Here is a 23,827-nt window from a genome sequence, read left to right on the forward strand (position 1 = left end):
ATACTGAAAAAAATGCATCATTAGCAGAGAAAAAAAGGCCAAACAATCTACAACTAACACCTAAACGTCCAGATGGCCTATGCCTAAGGAAGTGGAAGGGGGTGGAGTGGCTAGGACTAGAGATGAGCGAGCACCCAAATGCTCAAGTCCGCGTTATTTGAGTGTCTCTCTCTTTCTCTCTCTCTGCCTGCCTGACAAATAATTTGCCAATGACACGAGCTGCGTCATGGCGGGGAGGAGCCGAAAACTGGGGCGGGGTGCAACACGGCTTGATGCTCTTTCGAGTAACGAGCACCATCGAGTACGCTAATACTCCAACGAGCATCAAGCTCACCAGAGTATGTTCGCTCAACTCTAGTTAGGACGTGTCTTGTGTGGAAGCGGTTAAACTAAGTAACCATTTTTAGCTTTGCAGCATTTTATCGTTATTTATAATAACATTTCTCTATCATCACTGATGGTCTCGGAGTTGTAACGTGATCCTCAGGCCGGTAACTTACATAGGCTTATTCCAGTTTGAAATTAGAGCATTGAAAATGGGCCTGACCAGTGATTTCACAAGAACCAGGATGTTGTGGTGTACGGACCAAGATAAATATAACAATATTATCATGGCCACTCAAGCTCTATGTAAACGGCTCCAAATATTCAGTGACGCACTCAGAAATGTCAACACAACGAAGACAAGTAGAACCAATCGTTAGATTCCATTCACTGCTGCTGCATCGATAAGGGATTCTTAATCCCTTAAGCACGCGGCCCTTTTTTTTATTTCTGTTTTTCCTCCCCACTTTCAAAAATCCATAACTCTTATTATTTATTCATCAACTTAGCAGTCTGAGGGCTTGCCTTTTGTGGGGCAAGTTGTGGTTTTTTTGCAATGGTACTACTAATGATACCATATCATATACTGAAAAAAACGTAAAAATTTCTAAATGGACTAAAATTGAAAAGAAAAAACGAAATTCCGCCATTTTTTTTTTTGCGGGTGCGGGTGGGGGGGAGGTAATGTTTTGATCTTGTTTTTACGGTGTACACACTGCAGCAAAAATAACTTCATTCTATGGGTCAGTACAATTACTACGATGCCAAAATTCATATAGTTGTCATGTTTTGCTGTATTACTTTTAAAAAGTTAAATCTCATTGGAAAAAACAATTATGTGCTGCCAAGCCACCCCGTGATGGCCAGTCAGACCACAACCACAAAGCGTACCCAAGATTTCAACACGTCTTCTAGAATACATGAGGCTCTCCTTGCTGCTGTTTGTACCCAGTTCTGATTTTCAGGTATCCTTCCCCATTTTTCTGTTGCCCTGTTGTTTGCAATCCACTTTCACCCAGGTGGCGTGTCACAAGCCTAGCATTCAGCCAGCAGTTTACTGTCTTGAAATTCCTTTCCCTCACTTCCCATGCACACATTGCACTGCCTCTGGTCCAATCAGCAGTGAGGCAGTATCTGAATACCCACTGTTTTGCCACAATGACTGCAGGAGCTGGGCTATTCAAAGACATTCTGACCAAATTGTTAGTAAACCCCAAGTAATGTGTGCACATGCTCATGCACACACATAGGTGCTATAACAGCAGGACAGGCAGAGTTTGTGGAGATTGCAGACACTGTCTCTACATATCTGTCAGTGTGTGAGTGCAGGGAGCAGTTTGTGAAGATAGTTGTGGGGGGAGGGAAGGCTAAGAAAACATCTCAGTATCACAAAATCGCAATACCTAACAACAGGTAGTGGATTTTAGAGGGCTGAAAGGAAGACCCCAAGTGCCAGCCACTTAAAACTTGATTTACAGTGGGAAAAGTTGCAAGATTGATGAGATACACATGAGCTATTATATGAGCATTAAGTTGTCTGAAAAATTAGTACCTACGATAGGCGTCATTATGTACAGTAAGTGCCCAGAAGCATGTGAGGTTTACAATGAGAAAGTCTCATAGTGGAAATAAGAGTCTAATCATTTATAACACAAATAAAAGGATCTCCTTATGGCTTCACCTAAGAAAGAGTTGCTAAAGGTACGGGGCAAGAACACTCGTATTGCCCCTAGCGAGCATGCCTGTAGCATGATATATTTAGTTTACTTTGGTTCCACCACATACATTGCTGGTACATGAATTAGATGGCCGCCATCCATATCTAAAATGAAGGGACAGGTTTTTTTACAGTATGCCACTTCTGAACCAGAACTACATTGAGAACTATCAGTGATGTAGACAGCAGCGGGTTGGAAAGATGTAGGAAAAGATCCGAAGAGGTCGCTGCTCCATACCCAGACCTCCTCATTCAAGCATTGGTGGGATCCGTAGAGCTGGTCCATACAATCCACTGTGTGAAAACCCCTTTAACAAATCCTACATTTTCTCTTCAGACATATATAGTGTAGGAGCACAAAGATGCTTGTAGTTCATACTGTATGTATCACGTACCAAGAGTCACTTGTTTCTGCTAATTGATTAGTGTACATGATGGGAATCCCCAACCAGTCGTCTTCCAGTGGTTGAATACTGCAACTCTCAGCATGTTTGGAGTTGGGAAACTACAACAAGTTTAGAAGAAGCTGCTCATATCTGAAGTGGATCTGAGGGTGTGATGACACCAGAGGCATTCGCACAAAGATTTCTTGGGAATGACAGGATGACTAATTCCAAACAAGTTACATCCGATCTTGAATTTAGGAGACAAATAACAGGGTGGAGACAGGATGGGAGTACTGAGGTTTATTCCCTGCCAGGAGGAGATACCAGGAACTGAGCGGGGTCATCATTACCGGCTATGGACTTTTCTCCAAGAAGATAATTAAATAAATGAATGGCAATCTTGAGATTTGGTAGAGAAAAGGGAAGTAAAACTGTTACTGTTTACCATGAGTATATAGGTGACCTGATACTATATGTATCGGGAGGGGTATCGTCTCTCCTTAAGGCCCCCTGCACACGGGCGGAAATTCTGCAGCGGGATTTCCTACAGAATTTCCGCCCGTGCCCGCATGGATAGTATTGCATTGCAAAACGCAATCCTATGCACACAGAAGCGATTTGTCAGCGTTAAAACACACACGGAAAACAAATCGCAGCATGTTCTATTCCTCCGCGAGACCCGCACAGAAACGTCACTAGTGACGGGCCGGCTCCGCTCTGCGCATGCGCTGGCTGGGTGACAGCCGGCACATCACAGAGCCGGAGAAGCAGGAGCAGGTGAGAGCCGCATTGGTCCCTGCAGGGGCACAAGTCGTATCTCGCTGCGAGAATTCTCGTAGCGGGATCCGACCCAGCCGTCTGCAGGTAGCCTAAGAAGAGCACCTAGAAGGTGAGAGACTTATAAGGCCATGCATGCTCCGCTGGGTAATATATATGCAAATAAGGAAGATGGAACAATACCTCTGCAGCGCCACCTATTGGAAACTAGCATTCCTTCAACTCAATGTCAGACTCTTTAAACAAGTCTTTAAAACAAAGATTGGGAATTGAAAACCAAGCCAGAAATCCATACACAGACAGCTGTTTCAGGGTTTTTGCGCCTTATCAGGGTGGAGTAGGATTCTGGCTTGGCTGGTGAGATCAGAACAGTCTTCAGAGCGGAAGCACATCCACCAATGACACTAAACAGATCCAGAAAAGTTCTGCAGATAAACAGTTTATTGCGGCAAGATCAGCCAAAAGTTAAAGACTTACCATTTTACCAAAGTCTCTTCTAAAGATCTGTTATATATAGTATCTGAGTGAAGTTGAGCATGACACCAGTTGATGCTATTCACACCTGACCCTACATGGCTTCACCCAGATTATTTGTGTGTTTCACTCACCACTGCTCCACCACTTCTTTCCATTGATGAGATAGCTATCTCCATCCCTTGTGATGCTGCACTCCATGTTGGTGGCGTCACTAGAGGCTACATCAGGCTCTGGAGAGGGAAAATAATGTAGGTTATTCATAGTGTGTAGAACACAGTTAAAGGGGTCGCCTAGCTACTAGACAACTTTCAGCAATAGCTCAAGGTGTCTTGACTAAAAAACAAAACAGGACTGTATTCCTCAGTCCTCAGCTGCAGGGATCCAACAATGTTGTCCTGCAGCCTACCTGGTGATTGTCATGGAAGAGAACGTTAGCGGAAGTCACCTGACTGCTGCAGCCTCTCAGTTGTGAACTCCTGGCATCATGGCGCCCAGGATATGAGCGCTGTTGCCAGTAGAACAAGTGGCGAGGTTGCAGCCACTGATTGGCAGCCACCTGATTTCCGCTGACGTCCTCTTTCACAACAATCACCAGGCAGATGGCAGGGCACCATCAGTGAATCCCTACAGCTGAGGATCAGCAAGTACAGCTCTGTCTGTTATTTTAAGCCAGTTTGAGCTATTGCAGAAATGAGCCACCCAGCATGAATGAAGCGGTGGTCAGGTATACACCACTCCATTAACTTCCATGGAACTGTCAGAGATAGGTGAGCGCTGTCCCAGAGAGATGAATGGAGCAGTAGAAAATGTGTGCAGCCCCAGCGATCACTTATTACCTATCTATGTATAGGTTTTCACAAAAGGATTTGAAAGACCATTTACATTCCATTAAGGACTCTTCTGATGATACAAAAATTACACATCCGCATGCCATTCAGTAGATAACTGGTCCCAGGACGGTGACTAATAGAAAATGCATGCACTTAAGTGCAGAGTTCTTATCAAAGGACAGCAAATGCAATATATATATATGATGTGGGTGCTGACTGCGAGTGTAGCAGGAGCTGCTCTCTGCTACACTGGTGAGTGGGTGGCATGGCATCGTTTACCCTCAAACACCCACCCACAGACTAGTGAGTGCGGGCCACAGCGTCATCTACAGTATAAACAGTTAGGTGTTAAATCCCTCTCTATTAGCCCATATATATAAATGCCTAGCATCCAACCACATGGTGGCAGTATTTCAGTTATAAGCAGACACAGAGCACGCTAAGACATATAAAATATTTTAGATAGTGTATGCATCATATACGCAAATGTGAAAGCCTTTGTTGAAAAAGTGACAGGTAGCACTTGTCCGATAAGATACTTTTCTCGTCCATATTATTGGCGGACACAACTGAAGACAGTGGGTATAGTTACTGCCACTAGGAGGCAGGCACTAAGCAGGAAATTGTTAGCTCCTCCTACTAGCTATACCCCTCCTGCAGACACCAAGCTAAGCAGTTTTAGCTTAGTGTCTGTAGGAGGCAGACCTGTTTGTAGCCGGTCTTCAAGAACCACTTGGGCTCAGGCAATACAGGGTTGGCAGGACTCTCCCTGTTAGCCCACTGAGGAGGGCAAACAGAACAGAGTTAACCATTCTGTTGTGTGTCTGGACCTCAGAAGAAAAGGAGAAACGTACATGCTGTAACTTGAATGTGACCCACCAGCAATAGGGTCCCCCTTTCATCAGAGCACTCCCTTTCTCCTTAAAGGCAGGTGGGCACAAGGGGGGGGGGGCACTGCTGGAACAGCCTAAGGGGGTGCATGTTCTGTTAATTCCTTGAAGGGTCAGGTATCCACACTATCCATACTTTTCCCTGAAGGATACCCTTCAGGTATCAGATCAGACCTACCTACTACATCAGTGGCAACCTTTTCCTTTAGAATCTCAAAGCGCTTTCCAAAGGCGCTCCCTCCTCATGCAGAATTCGACAATGTATTGACCATGTATTCTTTTCCAGAGGAGTTAGTGAAGAAATGGTCTTCACCAGCAGCAGATCCACCAGTGCCCGATTTGGCGAAGCACACCACCCTTCCTATGGCAGATGCTTCATCTTTTCAAGATGTGCAAGACATGAAAATGGAATCTCTAGCCAAAACATCCTTTGAGGCAGTGAGTTTGGCACTCAGGACGGTTTTCGCCTCTACCTGGGTCAGCAAGGATTACAAGGTCCCTTTCAAAGGCCAACATTTTAGCTCGGGCGATAGACAACTTATTCTCTCAAGGTGTCCATCATTTTGGTTCTGTCTTCTCAACCCTTTGCAGGTTTCTATTCCAATCTCTACATGGTACCTAAGAAGGATGGTTAGGCCTATTCTAGACCTAAAGAAGTTGAATCAGTATGTCAAAGTCCAACATTTCTGCATGGAGTCACTGAGATCTGTCATTGCATCCATGGAACCAGGGGGGTTCCTGTCATCCATCGACATCATGGATGCCTATCTTCATGTCCCCATCTGCCGAGCACATCAGCGATTTCTCTGCTTTGCCTTCCAGTCGAATCAATATCCATTCACGGTTCTTCCATTCGAGTTGGCCACGGCCCCCCCAAGTCTTCACAACGGTTCTGGCATCAGTGATGGCTCTCCTCCTCTGGAAGGGAATAGTGGCCATCCCCTATCTCAACAATATCATGGTAAAAGCTGCAACCCATTAGGCCAACCTGGAGAGTCTCCACATCACTCTGGACAGCCTATCCAGGTTCGGATGGATCATTAAGGACCCCAAATCTTCCCTCTAACTGTTGCAACGTCTGGAATTTCTTGGTTTCCTCTTCAACACGGCTCAGGCCTGTGTATTACTGCCACCACCAAAACTCCTCCTCCAGAAGCAGGTATGCTCTCTGCAAACTCAGAATCCCATGACCATTTATCACTACATGAGTGCACTGGGGCTGATGGTCTTCTCCTTCAAGGCAATTCCATTTCGGCCAATTTCATGCTCAGCCTCTTAGTGGCTTATTCTCTCGAAGTGGGACAAATCTGTGGACTCTGTTGATCGAAAGATCCGACTACCTCTGCAGCTTTAAGGTTCCCTTCTTTGGTGTCTGAATTCCCCACAGATCCATATGGGATGCTCCTTTCTGACCCTCCAATGGCAGGTGCTCACTATGGATGTCAGCCTCTTTGGCTAGGGGAGTACTCTGCAAAATCTCACTTTACAAGGCACTGGGACCAGAAAGAAGTTCACACTACCAATAAATGTGTTGCAACTTCAGGCCATTTTCCTGTTGCTTCAGGACTTCACATCCCAGCTGACAGGTCTCCCAGTTTGGGTCCAAACCAAAAAAGTGACGGTTGTCGTGTACTTAAATCATCAAGGTGGGACTCACAACATGAAGGTCATGGCAGAAGCAGCGAAAATCCTGACAAGGGCCAAAGATAAGTCTCCAGCTCTCTCGGTGGTTCAAGTACTGGGGATGGACCACTAGATCGTAGACTTTCTGAGCAGGGAGACAGTCAACCCATGAAAACACTTGCTACATCTCAAAGTCTTTCGAGCACTTTGTCGAGGGTGGGGTCAACCGGACATCAATATCATGGCATTCAGAATCACTCGCAAGCTACCAGGTCTCATGACCCCCAAGCTCAAGCAGTGGATGCACTAGTAATTCCATCGACGCACTTCCAGTACCCATACATATTTCCCCTCTTCTCACTAATCTTCCAACCTCTCAGGAAGATCACGATGCAAGGCCTCCCAGGGGTTCTCATTGCCCTGGATTTGCTCCACTGCGCATGGTTTGCGGATCTCGTTAATATGCTCATTGACTCTCCTTGGCGCCTTCCTCTTTGAGAAGATCTTCTCTTACAGGGACCCCACTTCCACCGGAGTTTATCCACGCTCTGGTTAACAGCATGGCGGTTGAAGCTGCCATCTTGAGAGCCCGTGAATTCGTGAAAATTGTCATTCAAACCATGATGAAGGCTAGAAAACCCTTTTCCTCTCGGGTTTATCATTGCGCTTGGAAAAATTTCTTTCCCTGTTGCAAATGACACAACTTCCATCCTATGCGCTTTTCTTTGTCCTACATCCTATCCTTGCCATTGGAAAATCTGAATATTGGCTTGAGCTTTAGTTCCTTGAGGGGTCTGGTTTCCAAACGATCCATACTTTTCTAATGCCCACTGTTCTCAGTCAGCCATCCAAAACTTTCTACATTCTCCTGTCCCACGTTAGGACCTTAATCTAGTACAGTATGCGCTGTAGTCTCATCCCTTCAAGCTGCTGAGTGAAGTTCCAGCCCGCCCCTTTGCCTGGAAGGTTGTCTCATTGGTAGCGGTCACCTCCATCTGCTGGGTCGGAGAATTTTACAGACACCCTGGGTTAATTCAAACAAGCAATTTTTCTCTTGGACCAATAGGCAGAATTAGAAAAACTGCTGCATGTCCTATTTGTGTCTGACTCTTCTTCAAGAGTCGCCAATTATTTTCTATGGGGGCATTTAAAATGCCTTGCAATTGAATGCCAGCCTGCAACTTACTAGCCTGCAACTATGCATGTGCAGCTACTGATAAAATGCAAGTTTCTCCCAAACTACTGCACAGATACATAAAACAGACATATCACTGCAATCAGTGTTACGGTCATTACATGATGCGGTCCTCATAGAGGGGTGCAAAAAGATGTTGATAGAGTCTCTTTACCAGATCACTTCTACTAGGAGAGATAAATGGTGCCTACCTACCTCCACTCACCTCTGTAAAGCCAACATATTCAGTTTTTAGAATGTATATTGTAAATAGGAAATGTACATCCGCTAGGATCCTCACCAGTCATGCAGAAGCAAGACCCGATTTCGCCTGCAAGTAGAGGCTCCAGCCATTGTTTCTTTTGCGCCTCTGTGCCGTACATGTGCAGCACCTCCATGTTACCCGTGTCTGCAAATAGAATTTTACCACATTAGAGAAGAAATACATTTAAACCTCTATCTGCTGCAGTAATTGTATACACTGTTCAATAGTAACTGATCAGAAACTATTTTACTTTCTGCAATACCTCCACGTTCTCAGACTCTGTTCACATCAGTGTAGTGGCTGCAGTGTATAAAGGAAGCCACAATGAATTGCCTGATCTGCTGTAGGACAGATACTAATGGCATCCAATGGACCCGGTTAACTAACAATGGTGAACAGTTTTTTTTTGGAAGCAAGAATAGAGGCTTTGTCACAAATATGAACAGTGCCTTGATACAAGTGTATCAAATCATCATTAGATGCAGTGCCGGCCAGCTGGTGTCCCAATACACAGCGCCCCGGCCAGACGGTGTTCCCATACACAGTGCCACGGCCAGAAGATGTCCCCATACACAGCGCCTCGGCCAGACGGTGTCCCCATACACAGCGCCCCGGCCAGACGGTGTCCCCATACACAGCGCCCCGGCCAGACGGTGTCCCCATACACAGCGCCCCGGCCAGACGGTGTCCCCATACACAGCGCCCCGGCCAGAAGATGTCCCCACAAACAGCGCCCCGGCCAGACGGTGTCCCCACACACAGCGCCCCGGCCAGAAGATGTCCCCACACACAGCGCCCCGGCCAGACGGTGTCCCCACACACAGCTCCCCGGCCAGACGGTGTCCCCACACACAGCTCCCCGGCCAGACGGTGTCCCCACACACAGCTCCCCGGCCAGACGGTGTCCCCACACACAGCTCCCCGGCCAGACGGTGTCCCCACACACAGCTCCCCGGCCAGACGGTGTCCCCACACACAGCTCCCCGGCCAGACGGTGTCCCCACACACAGCTCCCCGGCCAGACGGTGTCCCCACACACAGCTCCCCGGCCAGACGGTGTCCCCACACACAGCTCCCCGGCCAGACGGTGTCCCCACACACAGCTCCCCGGCCAGACGGTGTCCCCACACACAGCGCCCCGGCCAGACGGTGTCCCCACACACAGCGCCCCGGCCAGAAGGTGTCCCCACACACAGCGCCCCGGCCAGACGGTGTCCCCACACACAGCGCCCCGGCCAGACGGTGTCCCCACACACAGCGCCCCGGCCAGACGGTGTCCCCATACACAGCGCCCCGGCCAGAAGATGTCCCCACACACAGCGCCCCGGCCAGAAGATGTCCCCACACACAGCGCCCCGGCCAGAAGATGTCCCCACACACAGCGCCCCGGCCAGAAGATGTCCCCACACACAGCGCCCCGGCCAGAAGATGTCCCCACACACAGCACCCCAGCCAGACGGTGTTCCCATACACTGCGCCCCGGCCAGACGGTGTCCCCATACACAGCGCCCCGGCCAGACGGTGTCCCCATACACAGCGCCCCGGCCAGACGGTGTCCCCATACACAGCGCCCCAGCCAGAAGATGTCCCCACAAACAGCGCCCCGGCCAGACGGTGTCCCCACACACAGCGCCCCGGCCAGAAGATGTCCCCACACACAGCGCCCCGGCCAGAAGATGTCCCCACACACAGCACCCCAGCCAGACGGTGTTCCCATACACAGTGCCACGGCCAGACGGTGTCCCCATACACAGCGCCCCGGCCAGACGGTGTCCCCACACACAGCTCCCCGGCCAGACGGTGTCCCCACACACAGCTCCCCGGCCAGACGGTGTCCCCACACACAGCTCCCCGGCCAGACGGTGTCCCCACACACAGCTCCCCGGCCAGACGGTGTCCCCACACACAGCTCCCCGGCCAGACGGTGTCCCCACACACAGCTCCCCGGCCAGACGGTGTCCCCACACACAGCTCCCCGGCCAGACGGTGTCCCCACACACAGCTCCCCGGCCAGACGGTGTCCCCACACACAGCTCCCCGGCCAGACGGTGTCCCCACACACAGCTCCCCGGCCAGACGGTGTCCCCACACACAGCTCCCCGGCCAGACGGTGTCCCCACACACAGCTCCCCGGCCAGACGGTGTCCCCACACACAGCTCCCCGGCCAGACGGTGTCCCCACACACAGCGCCCCGGCCAGACGGTGTCCCCACACACAGCGCCCCGGCCAGAAGGTGTCCCCACACACAGCGCCCCGGCCAGACGGTGTCCCCACACACAGCGCCCCGGCCAGACGGTGTCCCCACACACAGCGCCCCGGCCAGACGGTGTCCCCACACACAGCGCCCCGGCCAGACGGTGTGCCCATACACAGCCCCCTGCCAGACGGTGTCCCCACACACAGCACCCCGGCCAGACGGTGTCCCAACACACAGCACCCCGGCCAGACGGTGTGCCCATACACAGCCCCCTGGCCAGACGGTGTCCCCATACAAAGCCCCCCCGGCCAGAAGATGTCCTCATACACATCGCCCGGGCCAGAAAATGTCCCCATACACAGCGCCCCGGCCAGAAAATATCCCCATATACAGTGCTCAAAGTTTATCTGAACTTAGCTAATTTGTCAATAGACAAAATTCTGACGCCAACAGCACAAACCTACATTGTATTCTAATCTAGTTCTTTTCCTTTCCATCTTTGTGGACTTTATTCTTCGCTCATGCAATGTCAAGACACTAGGCTCTTTCTTATATACACTATGGATGGGTCTTCTGCAAAGAATAACTACTGGTGACCACAACTATTGTTCTCTCTATTAGGCCTCGTGTCAACGGCCATACAGCAGGTTCCCCCGCAACGCTTTACTGGTATTTGCAAATAGCGGGTCTACTGGCAGAGATCACATATGGGCTGTGAGTGTACCGCACATGCCCGAGTATCACATGCCCGAGTATCACATGCACACAGTCATGCACAGTGTGCCTTTTTCTTTTTTAATTATCCCCTCTCTGTTTCATAGCGGGGGCTGCATATAAAAACGCTACCCATGTGCAATGTATTACATATGGACAGTGCTGCATTTGCTACCTATACAAAAGTATAGGGCTCACGCTATGTGGTACGCAGAGAAATAGAGCATGCTTCGATCTATTTCTAATGCGTATCAACACGCAGTGTCTACACACACATGTGCATGGATCAATGACTTTCATTGACTTCATTCACGGTGTATCACATTGGCCGTGCAACGCTCACATAATATGCGGTGAAAAAACACCCATGGGCATTCAATGACCGAGACATCCCGTGGAGGCTGGCATCGATAAGACACATACCTGGTGCTTGGCAATTGAAAATTTCTGGAGCACAGAAAGATTTCCCAGTTTCTTCTGCAATGAAGGCATAGTCTGTCTGGCTAAGACCACTGATAGCTGGCAGAAACAGGTTCCACAACCCTTCAGCTTTTGCTAGTTCCTGGACAGAATTGAAAGAAAGGAAAGGTTTGCTCCTACTACTACTCTACCTATTGTGGTAACATACATTTCTAGCATTTAATGGGTCCTACAGGGTAACAGACTGAAAAAGTACAGAATTAGTGGCACTATGGCCCATGGGCAAAGTCTAGTACTGCAGCTCATCCGTAATCAAGTGAATAGCAGACAAGCCCAAGGACAAGAGCGCCGCCATTTCTACACAGGAAAAAAAGAAAAAGCTTATTTTTTGCACTGTCAGACAATTCCTTTAAAATCCAAACGGCCTGACCTGTGCCCAAATACAGAGCAAAACTAGAACAGTTCTGGGATTTCTGCAGCAGCAGGTTTGTATCTACAATCAGAAAGGGTATCGTTTCTACTTAGGGAGAGCACCTCGACGGTGTGAGGAGACATATAAGGCCATGCATGCTCCTCTGGGAAATATGCAAATGAGGAAATGAAACAATACCTCTACAGCGCCACCTATTGGAAGTCTGACATTGGTATGAAGGAATACTGCCTTCCAATAGATGGCGCTGTAGAAGTAGTGTTCCATCTTTCTATTTGCATTTTTGTATTTGCAGTGTTACTTGTAGATCTGTTACTACTTACCTTAAGCTTCTGTATGATCAGTGGCTTCTTCCATCTAAGCGGTGAGTGTTCATGTTTGGCATAATAATCCAAAATATCCTAAAATTATATAAAACACATTAGCCTGAATATACTGATGGCAAAAATTACACTCTAACCTTATATCCCCACACAATATACAGAAACATCTATGGCATACTGACAGAATATGCCACAAATGTCTGATTATTGGGAGTCAAACCACTCCGGGTGCCAGAGATTATCTTGTAGTGTTGAGCGAAATGAAACAGTCGACTGTTTCTGGTCAGGCTCGCTAAAAGTTTGGTTTGGTGCAAACCCAAATCTTGGGTGTTTCATTTTGGCTGAGCCCACATGACTGAAAGGAGGAGGAAGGCTTTCTAAAACTGTAGGGCAAGTGTCAGAAAAGCTAGAACTAATAAAGAATTGAGGCTTGCAACAGAGGCCAAAAGCAATAAAAAAGGATTTGAGAGGTATGTCAGAAGCAAAAGTAAAGTCAAAGATGCCATGTTTATAGGATGAAAATGGTGAATTGGTTAAAAATGATGTTAAGACAGACAAATTTTTCAATTTCAATTTTCTATCTGCTTTCTCTCAGAAAGTAGATGTAACATCAACGGATCTTCCCTGTAATATTGGGGGAATAAAATAATGTAGGCTATGTATAAACAGAGAGATGATATGGGAACACTTGGCTAACTTAAATGAATTCAAGTCTCCAGGTCCAGATGTATTACATCTTAGGAAACTAAAGGAAACAGCGAAGGTAATTGCTGAACCACTCGCCATAATCTTTGAAAATTCCTGGAGAACAGGAGAAGTCCCAGAAGACTGGAGAAGGGCAAATGTTGTCCCTATCTTCAAAAAGGGAAGAGGGTGGATCCAGGAAACTTCAGGCCTGTGAGCCTGACTTCTATACCCGGAAAGATCTTTAAACAAATTATTAAACAGCATGTATGCAAGTACTTGGATAAAAATGGAGTAATTAACCAGAGCCAGCATGGGTTTCTAACAAACAAGTCATGCCAGACGAATCTAATTTCCTTCTATGATAGAATCACCAACTGGGTTGATCAGGAAAAAGCGGTAGATATTGTATATCTTGACTTTAGTAAAGCATTTGACAAAGTATCTCATACCATACTTATTGAAAAAATGACCAAATATGGGATTGACAAGGATCCACAAATGGCTGAGTGATCGTACTCAAAGACTGGTCATAAATGGCTGCACTTCCAAGTGGAAGAATGTATCAAGTAGGGTACCACAAGGCTCTGTCCTAGGCCCAGTGTTGGTCAACATTTTTATAAATGATCTGGAGGAGGGAATATAGGAGGAACTGATCAAATTTGCCGATGACGCAAAGCTCGGATGAATAGCTAACACTACAGAAGAGAGAGAGGGGATTCAAAAAGATCCAGAAAAGCTTGAACATTGGGCGGCGACTAACAGAATGGTATTTTTTTTAACTTCGTTTTATTGAACACTTCATGAAAAATAGTACAAGTGTCTTGTTCACCAACAAGGCTCTGTGAAGCTGAAACGCGTTCTTCGTGTACCCGATTATCTAAAGCACTTTCTTCAATAAAAGCAAAGAATACACTCAGTATGTGTCCACATTCCCGTAATTATATATTTATCTTATCCACCCTCCAGTGTAGCATCAGAGAAGGAGTTCAGGATTGCAGGTGACATTGTCAACTGTAAGCGAGCAAGACTGACTGCCAAAAGCTTGGGATAACTCCCGTTTGTGAAAATGAATCAGGCGTGAATCGATGAGGATTTTAAAACCCTGTACCTGAAGCCACTGAGGAGTTCTGCCATTGCTGCTGTCGACTCGCTAATACAACCAAGTCTACCAAACTTACAGCCAACCACTACAACTAGGTCTACACAACTACAGATATCCTGTACTGTTGTCCATGTAAAGAGGTGGTACCACAATTACAAGGTATCCCTTATCCACAGGATATGGGATAACTTGCTGATCAGTGGAGGTCTCACTTCTGAGCCATCTGCTGATCTCGAAAATGGGGGTCCTGTGTTTATCATACTCCTCACTATGGGGTTACTGCACCGCCCTCAGTGAAGAGGACACTGAATGGAGCGTTGGTCGTGCAAGCACACTAGCTCTCCATTCACTTTCAAAGGGACTGCAGAAATAGCCGAGTAGCACATGCTTGGGTATTTTCGTCAGCTCCACTGAAATGAATGGAGCACTAACTGTGCATGCTTGGCCAGTGCTCCAGTCACAATGACGTCACTTTTCGGGGGGAGGATGGGGGGGGGGGGGGGGGAGCGATCTCCACAGTGGCAGGCAGAGCGATACATGGTAGAACTGTTTTTGAAATTGGCGGGGGTCATAGCAGTGAAACGCCCACTGATCAGCAAGTTATCCCCTATCCTGTAATTGTGGTACTACCCTTTTAATACTGTGCTGCTGCTAAAGCACCTACTTCTACCACCACCCCCGCTGCTGCTATTACCAGACCTACACAACCACAAATCAACCAGGTGATCCCAGAAAAGAGATTATAGTTTTTGGCCTTTTATTTGCAAAAAGCCATATCTTCTTCACTTTCTAAGACATCGATCCTGTTGCTTCTCCCCAAAATGGGATAATTTTTGAGAGCTTGTAGAAAGCCATTGCTTCATCTTCACTTTCCATGATGCTAATTATGTTGCTTTCTTCAAAATCAGATAATTTTTGGACCACTTGGAAAAAGCCATTGCTGCTTCCATGGCCACAGTGTCCGTAAAAATGCCGGCAGACGTCTGCCATCAAAAAGGGTTGGTTTTTGGACCCATTTTTAATTTTAAAAAGCATAAAAAATACGCTAGTGTGTTTTTAAACAAGCTGTTACGCATTACTGGGTACCATCTGTTTACCCATAGCCATACATGTTGCTGTAACTTTGACATTAACTTTGCCTTACAAAAAGCTCAAAAGTTCTTAGATACACTCAAGTGTTAGAGGGGCTTTTATGGCTCTTAGGGCTTATTCACATGGGTGTAGCGTTTTTCAGTCAGCCATGTCATGGCTACAGTGCAACCAAAAATCGTGTGAACAGGTACACAAATCTGCCGTTTGTGCGCCCATTCAGACAACCCAGGTCCAGCGCATACACGCCGAGCCTGGATTGCCGTCAAGTGTGTGTGTGGGGGGGGGGGGGCAGTTTAGCTCTGCTAAACTGCCTCTCCCTTTCCACCCACTCGCTGGCTGTCGGCAATGAAAGGGTCCGGGAGCAAGTGTGCTAAGCTCCCGCCCCTTGTCGGCGGCCAGCAATGGGAAGAGGAGGAGGAAAGGGGTGGGAGCTTAGCAACCAGCTCCTGCCTCCTCCCATTGCAAACAGCCGTTAAGGGGTGGAGAATAGGAGGGAAGATGGTGAGTATTTAGCAGAGATGCTGCTAAACTCACTCCCACCTCCCTTCTCCGGCAGCTCCCATAGGAATCAATGGGAGCTGATGCCGTAGTCCGGCCAGGAAGATAGTTCCTGAACTATCTTTCCTGGCCGACGTAAAAGCGCTCCTATGCGCTATCTTGGCCAGCCAGGCATTTTTATGCCATAGGAATACGCCCTTCTGAACTGATGCATTGTAAGCCAATGCATCAGATGGAAAGCGTACATCGGCCGAGCGTAAAAGTGTGGCTCGCCTCCTTTAACAGGATTAATCAACTGTTTAGAAACTTGATATGGAGAGATAAAGGACCTAGAATTAGGTTGGAGACGCTGTGCAACTCTAAGGGGGATGGAGGATTTGCGTTGCCTAATCCCATGTCATTTTTTCTAGCATCACAAATACAACACTTTAGAGGATGGGAATCGGAAAACACGCGAGATGGGAGTTTTCGTCTTCTAAAAATTCATTTTCACGGTGCGCACCTGTTTGAGGCCCTGGAGAGCTTTAGGTTCCGCTGCAGTCCCCACAGTCTCCCAACTTTGGCCCTCATGCATAGGGTTTGGTGGAAGGTCAAAGAAATAATAGGGATTAAGAGCTTTACACACTATACCCCTATCTGGGATAACCCAAGGCTGAGAGAGCTAGAGAAGTTGGAGGGCTTTCAGGAATGGAAGGATATCTTGCCATATTCAACACACTCAAAAGCTTTTCTGTAGTCGATGAAGCACAGGTATGTGTCCTTTTGGTGTTCACACATCTTCGATATGACCCAGCGCAAGTTTGTGATTTGGTCTCTGGTTCCACACCCTCTGTGGAACCCAGCTTTAACATCAGGGAAATCCATTTCCATGAAGGAGGCCGTTTCTGAATGATCTTTAGCTGAATTTTGCTGGTATGTGTTATAAGAGCGATGGTCCAAAAATTGTCTTGTGCATCACCTATTTTGTGAATTGGGACAAAAACTGATTTTGTCCAGTCCTTTGGCCATTGTTTGGTCTTCCAGAACTGTCTACAAAGGGTTGTAAGCACTGGAGTCGGTATTGGTTTGAGTAATTCGGCTGGTATGCAGTCAATGACTTGGGCTTTCCTGTTTGGTAATTGTTTCAGTGCCCAGTCAACCTTCTCCTCAAGAATATCAGGTTCTTGTTTCGTTGAATATTCCTGGCTGGCTAATTGGTGTGGTTGATCATCTGCACGTAGTTCTGCTGTGTACTTTTGCCACCGCTGTTTTAACTTGGGAACCATCCAGTGGTGCTTTACCATTCTGATGTTTGATGGTTGTTGCTCTCCAAGGTGCAAAAGGTGCCCATGCCCACTTTACCTGGTCAAACAGCTCACAGGTGTGATCTTGCTTACTTGAGTCTTCCAATTTGTTGAAATGCTCATTCCAGTAAGCTTTCTTATTTCTCCTTGCTTTTCTCTGAAATTCTGCATTTAGTAATCTGAATTTGATGTTTTTGCCCGCAGCTTTGGCAGCTCGTATCTGTTTTGCAATTTCGATTGTTGCATCTGAGAGCCATTGTGGTCTTTTTGTTGTTTTTGTATGAGATGGATTGTTCTGCTGTTTCAATTATGATTGATTTCATTTGTGCCCATAATTCATTCGGATATTTGTCAGATGTGCTACGTGTCTGGAATGTTTTTAACCTTGACTGCATATTGGATTGGGATGTTACTGGTGTCCAAGCTTTTTGCTGTCGATGGTCTTTGAATCGTGTTGAAACATATTTTGACTTTTGCAATAAGTAGTTGATGGTCAGAGCTGCAGTCTACACCAGGGAGGGTTTCAACTGCTTGTACTGAGCTCTGCCAATGTTGCTAGCATAGGAAATAGTCAATCTGGTTGCGTGCTTTCAATTTGGGGCTGTCCATGTGTATAAATAGCACTTCGGTTGCTCACACCATGTGTTCATAATCACAAGTCGATTTTGTTGACAGCACTGAATCAGGCGGTCACCAGCCTCATTACGATTTCCTAGATCAGACTTGCCCACAGCTGGTAATTCTTCTCTGTCGCCTACTTTTGCATTGTCCCTAGCAATGAAGATGGTGTCTTTGGCTGTCTTTGTTTTTTCTTTTTTTGACACTTTTCCACTGTAGCTGGGACATCCATAGAGCCCCAGTTACAGGGGAAAACATGCCCCTGTAGAGACAATAGTCACTGACAGAGCTGATGAGGGTCTGCTAGGACCCTTTAGCTCTGCTGTGTCAGAGGATTCCGGCGGTCATATGACCGCCAGCTCGCGTAGAGAAGTTATACTTCCACTTTTAAAAACGTCTCCCTTCTCCTTTGGGTTCTCAGCTGTCACTAACAGCTGCCACCCCGTCCTGCTTCTGCTTGATTGCAGAAGCTTTAATCCCGCACTGTAGTTTTACTATCGGACAGTATTAAAGCCCAGCACCAAGGACCAAGTAAATTTACAGCGCTTGGTCCTTAATGGGTTAATGTGCAGTATCTAACAAACAAGTGCTTTGTTGTCCCACATAGGGTAATTCACAACTGCTACAACAGACCCAATTATAAAAAATATTACAATACAGATTCATCAGTTACTCAGTGTCAAATTTTTACACAATTTTTAACACGATCTCCAGGAAGACTGCATGAACAGCTGCGTAGATCCTTTGTTGCACTACATGGTTTCAAAGGCACACGAAAGATGTGAATTAAATATCTCCAGGATAGTCTTTTCCGCAACGTGCACCCTGCATAGTACTGTACTATGTTGTGGTCTTAATGAATTGGATTTTTCCATACCTGTATTAGTGTTAAAAGCTGTTTGACCGCCTTTTCACTTCAAAAACAGAAAGGCTAGTTTCAGTCCTGGCTATCAGGTTCCCTTTAAATGGCCACTAACTATTCAACAAACTTGTGCTTATTATGATAGCCAGGGTGATAACTGGAAAAAGGGCAAATTATTTTATATACCTAAAATGATGTTTTTGTTAAAAAAAAAACTCTCTAAAGTGTTGGTCATTAGAGGGTCTCACTTCTTTCTAACTTGCTGTCCACAGGTTGTTGTCATCCTTCTCTAGCAGTAAAGATAATGAGATGCGTTATAGGAAATGGAGAGGGAGTGGGATCTTTGCTTCCGTCACATGCTGCCCATAGATGTCTATGGAGAGATGAGGGGGAGGGAGCTGCTGGAGGAAGACTGATTGCTTAAATTAAGCGAGTCTCTAAATGCTTACAGGTATATGTTTCTCCCACTTGCTAATCTGTGTAACAATGGATTAGAAGGTAGTTAAATGGGTTTTCCAGGGAGTATGCTACTGATGACATAGGTCATCAATAGTTGGCCTGCTGGGGTCCGTCACTCGGGACCTCGACCGATCAGCTGAGTGGGTGCATGCTGTCAGCGCCGCAAATGCAGAGGTCAGAGCTGAAGCAGTGGAAGTCTCTGCGCCAATCAATGTGTAGTGGCCGGCGCTTGTAACTGCAGGAACGACTCTCATTGAAATCAGCACGCCTGCAGTTACAAGCGCCGACCCCTACAGTGGGGTTGGCATGGAGACGTCCGCTGCTCCCGCTCCGATCTCTGTGCATTTGCAGCGCTGACAGCATGCGCCTATTGAGCTGATCGGTCAAGGTCCCGAGCGACGAACCCCAGACGATCAACTATTGATGACCTATAGGATAGGTCATCAATAGTGTGTTCCCTGGAAATCCCCTTTAAACAGACATAACTGAAATGCTGGTCCACTGATAACTGTTCAGTGAAGAGTAGGAAACATCTTTTACAAGCTCAGTCCTCTGTTTACTTTATCTGCCAACCCTACAAAACTTTTTGTCTACTTTGGAATGGACTTGACTGCGTCATAAACTTTGTTGACTAACATGTAAGACTATTAGGTCTTCTGGCACTTAAAATTTAGAACAAACAAAAAAAATTGGCCTTGAAGTATAACAATATTCTCTGTTTTCCTCACCAGAAACCACAAAGTGAATGAAGATATAAACCCCGCGGCAATGACAACAGCCGAAAGCTATGAAGACTACAATCATACTGCTTTTGATTACGACAGTCATGAAGAAGTTTGTATGAAGCATGACATTCGGAGATTTGCTTCCGTTTTCCTCCCGGCGTTCTACTCGGTGGCGTTTGTGGTTGGCGTAGCTGGCAATTCCTTAGTAGTTGCCATTTATGCATATTATAAGAAAATAAAAACTAAAACGGATGTCTACCTGCTGAATCTCGCAGTGGCAGATCTACTGCTGCTCTTCACCCTTCCTTTTTGGGCCGTAGATGCTTCCATTGGTTGGCAGTTTGGGAAAGCAATGTGCAAGATGACCTCCGCTTTGTACACCGTAAACTTCAGCTCAGGCATGCAGTTCCTGGCTTGCATTAGCTTGGACAGATACTTCGCTGTACTCAGAGTATCAACCAATCAAAATTTCAGAAGAAGATGTTGGGCCATTTGTCTTTTTGTATGGATCACTTCAGTGTTGCTGAGCATCCCCGATTTACAATTTGGTGAAGTAAGGGAACACAATGGAAAGAATGCCTGCCTACCAACATACCCGAAAGATTCGGTAAAGGAGGTCACTGCCTTCATTCAGATTCTGGAAACTGTGTGCTGCTTTGCAATCCCTTTCGTTATCATGCTGTACTGCTATTCGGCCATAGCCAAAGTCCTGGTTAAAACACCGAACATCAAAAGATCTCGTCCACTGAAGGTCTTATTGGCAGTGGTGGGAATGTTTCTCATCACACAGCTGCCATATAATGCTATTAAATTCTGGAGGGCCATCGATATAGTATATATATTGATAACCAGTTGCCAGACCAGTAAAACCATAGACCTAATGATGCAGGTGACCAGTAGCATGGCCTTATTTCACTGTTGTCTCAATCCGCTACTCTATGCTTTCATGGGGACAACATTTAAGTCTTATGTTACTAAAACGGTGAAAAAGGTTGGCTCTTGGAGGAGAAGACAAGGAGCTCCGAGTGTTGAAGAGTATTCAATGTGTTCTGACAACCATGTAGAAGAAACAAACAGTTTTTCTATCTAAACCTCTTATCAAAGTTCGGCTAAATTCACACTGTGAGCGCGATATCAGGCCGAGAGACTTGGCCCGATATCGCCCTTGCCAACATGTGTTTTTCACTCCAATGGGATGTGTTGTTGATTCACAAACACTTTGCATCACTTCTTCGAAATTTTGATCCTCAGGTGTGTCCTTCACGGGCGTCAGAGGATCACAAGTGTTCCCCATTGATTACAATGGGAAACCTCACCGCATGTCATGTGAGTGCCATGCAATATCTTCTAAGGTCCCATTGAAAACATTGGGTGAGGTGCTCCGAGGGAAAGACAAAGAATAGAACATGTTACAATTTTTTTCACATCGCTCATGAATAAGTCTATTCAAAAAGAATGGAGTTCATATTCGTGGTAGTTTTGTATGTCTCACAACAAACAAAACGCACACAAGATTCACGCCCGTGTGAATAATTCCACTTAGGGCAGTTTCATATCTGCGCTGGGGGTTCTGCATTCCTGCTCTGTTCAGGGAATCCCCGTGGCCGAAATGGTTCTGTCTCTGGATGGAAGCAAAAGGCGCCAGGCAGACTCCATTGACTATAATGGGGTCCGCCTGCTTTCCGCCCAGCTGCCCAGTATTTTCAGCTACATCTGATATGGTACCTCCGGCCGGAGGTTTGGACACAGATATAAAATCTGCCTTATTACCAGTTTATATATACTTAGAGCATACAAAAGCTCTTTAGCAGTTATAAAAAAGAGATATATACATGTAATGCAAATATTTATCAGTAATGGACATTTATATACAGTAAAATGTGGACTTGAATGAAAAAATAAGCAGCTCTGCAATAGGTGTTAAATACAGGACTGTGCAAAAGCTTTGGGGCTTTAGGTGGGTGTGGAGAAACTGCTGCAATGAATGCTTTCAAAAAATACAGTAGAAGTGCTAAGAGTTTATCTTTGCCAATTAACAAACCGCAAAGTGAATAATTAAAAGAGAATAATTTGGTGTGGCCACTTTTTGCCTTCAAAACAGCATCATTTCTTCTAGGTATACTTGCACAAAGTCAGGGATTTTGTAGGATAAAAGTGAAGTGTAGGATTAACCAATTATATCAAACAAGTGATAATGATCATCATTTTCATAGGTAAGTTGAAAAACAGTCATTAACTGAAACAGAAACGCTGGGTGAGGAACAACTACAAAAGTAGTGAGGTTGTGGAAGACAGTTTCATGTCACATACACCATGGCAAGACTGAGCACAGCAACAAAACACAAGGTAGTTATGCTGCATCAACAAGGTCTCTACCAGGCAAAGATTACAAAGCAGACTGGGGTTTCAAGATGTGCTGTTCATACTCCTTTGCAGAAGTACAAAGAAACAAGCAACAGCTAGGGCTGTAGGCACAGTGGATGGCCAATAAAACGCAGTGCTGCAAATGAAAGACACATCATGCTTATTTCCCTTCAAAGTGCTCTGGACTGATGAGTCGAAATGTGAAATATCTGGCTGTAACAGAAGGCAATTTATTCACCAAAGGGTGGAGAGCGGTACGGTAATGAGTGTCTGCAGGCAGCAGTAAAGCATGGTGGAGAGTGGTACAATAATGAGTGTCTACAGGCAGCAGTGAAGCATGGTGGAGAGCGGTACAATAATGAGTGTCTGCAGGCAGCAGTGAAGCATGGTGGAGAGCGGTACAATAATGATTGTCTGCAGGCAGCAGTAAAGCATGGTGGAGAGCGGTACAATAATGATTGTCTGCAGGCAGCAGTAAAGCATAGCGGAGAGCGGCCCAATAATGAGTGTCTGCAGGCAGCAGTGAAGCATGGTGGAGAGTGGCACAATAATAAGTGTCTGCAGGCAGCAGTGAAGCATGGTGGAGAGCAGCCCAATAATGAGTGTCTGCAGGCAGCAGAGAAGCATGGTGGAGTGCGGCACAATAATGAGTGTCTGCAGGCAGCAGTAAAGCATAGCGGAGAGCGGCCCAATAATGAGTGTCTGCAGGCAGCAGTGAAGCATGGTGGGAGGTTCCTTGCAAGTTTGGGGCTGCATTTTAGCAAATGGAGTTGGGTATTTAGTCAGGATTGTGTTCTCAATGCTAAGAAATACAGATGTTTATCTATCATGCAATACATGATACAAGGGAGGCGTCTGATTGGCTCCAAATGTATTCTGCAGCAGGACAATGAACCCAAACATCCCGCCTATGTCATTAAGAACTATCTTCATTATAAAGAAGAACAAGGAGTCCTGGAAGTGATATTATGGCCCCCACAGAGACCTGATATCATCATTTAGTTTGTCTGGGATTTCAAGAAGAGACAGAAGGATTTGAGCAAGGCTAAGGACTGAAAGGTGTGAGTTAACAATGATCCAAAGACCAAGGGGCTAGTTGTTGGTTTCATGAATGAATAAGTGATGCTGACAGTCCCTCCCTCGGTTTCTGTCTAAAAGGCTATGTTCACACAGGACGGATAGGCTGCAGAGTGTCTGCTGGGGTATTTACGGCATACAGTACAATCTGAAGCCTTTTAAAATCCCAGCTAAATTAATGAGTTTTAGTGTTTTTTTTGTCTATACAGAGCAGAAAATATCCGCTATGTAATCGTGTCTGCAGAGCAGATGTTAATGTTCTGGAAAATCAGCGTATAAGCGGCTTCTTCTGCACATTTCCACAGCAGAATTTAACATAGAGGAAATATAAAAGTCAAATCCCCAAGTGTTTCCGCAAGGGTTGGTTGCACTGCGGGTTTTAGTGCGGATCTGCATACAAATTTGCAATGTTACTCCAACAATGAAGTAGAGTAAACAAACGGAAATCAAAATGTCACTAAAATCCATACTGAAAAAAATGCATCATTAGCAGAGAAAAAAAGGCCAAACAA

General features: G+C 46.3%; 3 protein-coding genes across 3 annotated transcripts in view; 1 reads left to right on the top strand and 2 right to left on the bottom strand.

Annotated features, from left to right (window-relative positions):
* Positions 1-8,606, bottom strand: part of LOC136586483 (acyl-CoA dehydrogenase family member 11-like) — a 90,156-nt gene extending 81,550 nt beyond the window's left edge. The window contains exons 1-2 of the mRNA XM_066584594.1: positions 8,500-8,606; positions 3,813-3,911 (exon numbers count right to left, since the gene is read on the bottom strand). Of these exons, the coding sequence (XP_066440691.1) occupies positions 3,813-3,857 (45 nt within the window). The 5' untranslated portion in view covers positions 3,858-3,911; positions 8,500-8,606. The remainder of the gene's footprint in view (positions 1-3,812; positions 3,912-8,499) is intronic.
* A 3,195-nt stretch (positions 8,607-11,801) lies between these two features.
* Positions 11,802-23,827, bottom strand: part of LOC136586482 (acyl-CoA dehydrogenase family member 11-like) — a 68,578-nt gene continuing 56,552 nt past the window's right edge. Inside the window, exons 14-15 of the mRNA XM_066584593.1 lie at positions 12,549-12,626; positions 11,802-11,937 (exon numbers count right to left, since the gene is read on the bottom strand). Of these exons, the coding sequence (XP_066440690.1) occupies positions 12,598-12,626 (29 nt within the window). The 3' untranslated portion in view covers positions 11,802-11,937; positions 12,549-12,597. The remainder of the gene's footprint in view (positions 11,938-12,548; positions 12,627-23,827) is intronic.
* LOC136586486 (atypical chemokine receptor 4-like) lies at positions 19,025-21,948 on the top strand. The gene is made up of 2 exons (XM_066584598.1): positions 19,025-19,141; positions 19,881-21,948. Exon 2 carries the CDS (start codon positions 19,918-19,920, stop codon positions 20,962-20,964), a length of 1,047 nt encoding a protein of 348 aa, XP_066440695.1. The 5' UTR covers positions 19,025-19,141; positions 19,881-19,917; the 3' UTR covers positions 20,965-21,948.

Source organism: Eleutherodactylus coqui, chromosome 12 (assembly GCF_035609145.1).
Source record: "Eleutherodactylus coqui strain aEleCoq1 chromosome 12, aEleCoq1.hap1, whole genome shotgun sequence".
Classification (NCBI taxonomy): Eukaryota; Metazoa; Chordata; class Amphibia; order Anura; family Eleutherodactylidae; genus Eleutherodactylus; species Eleutherodactylus coqui.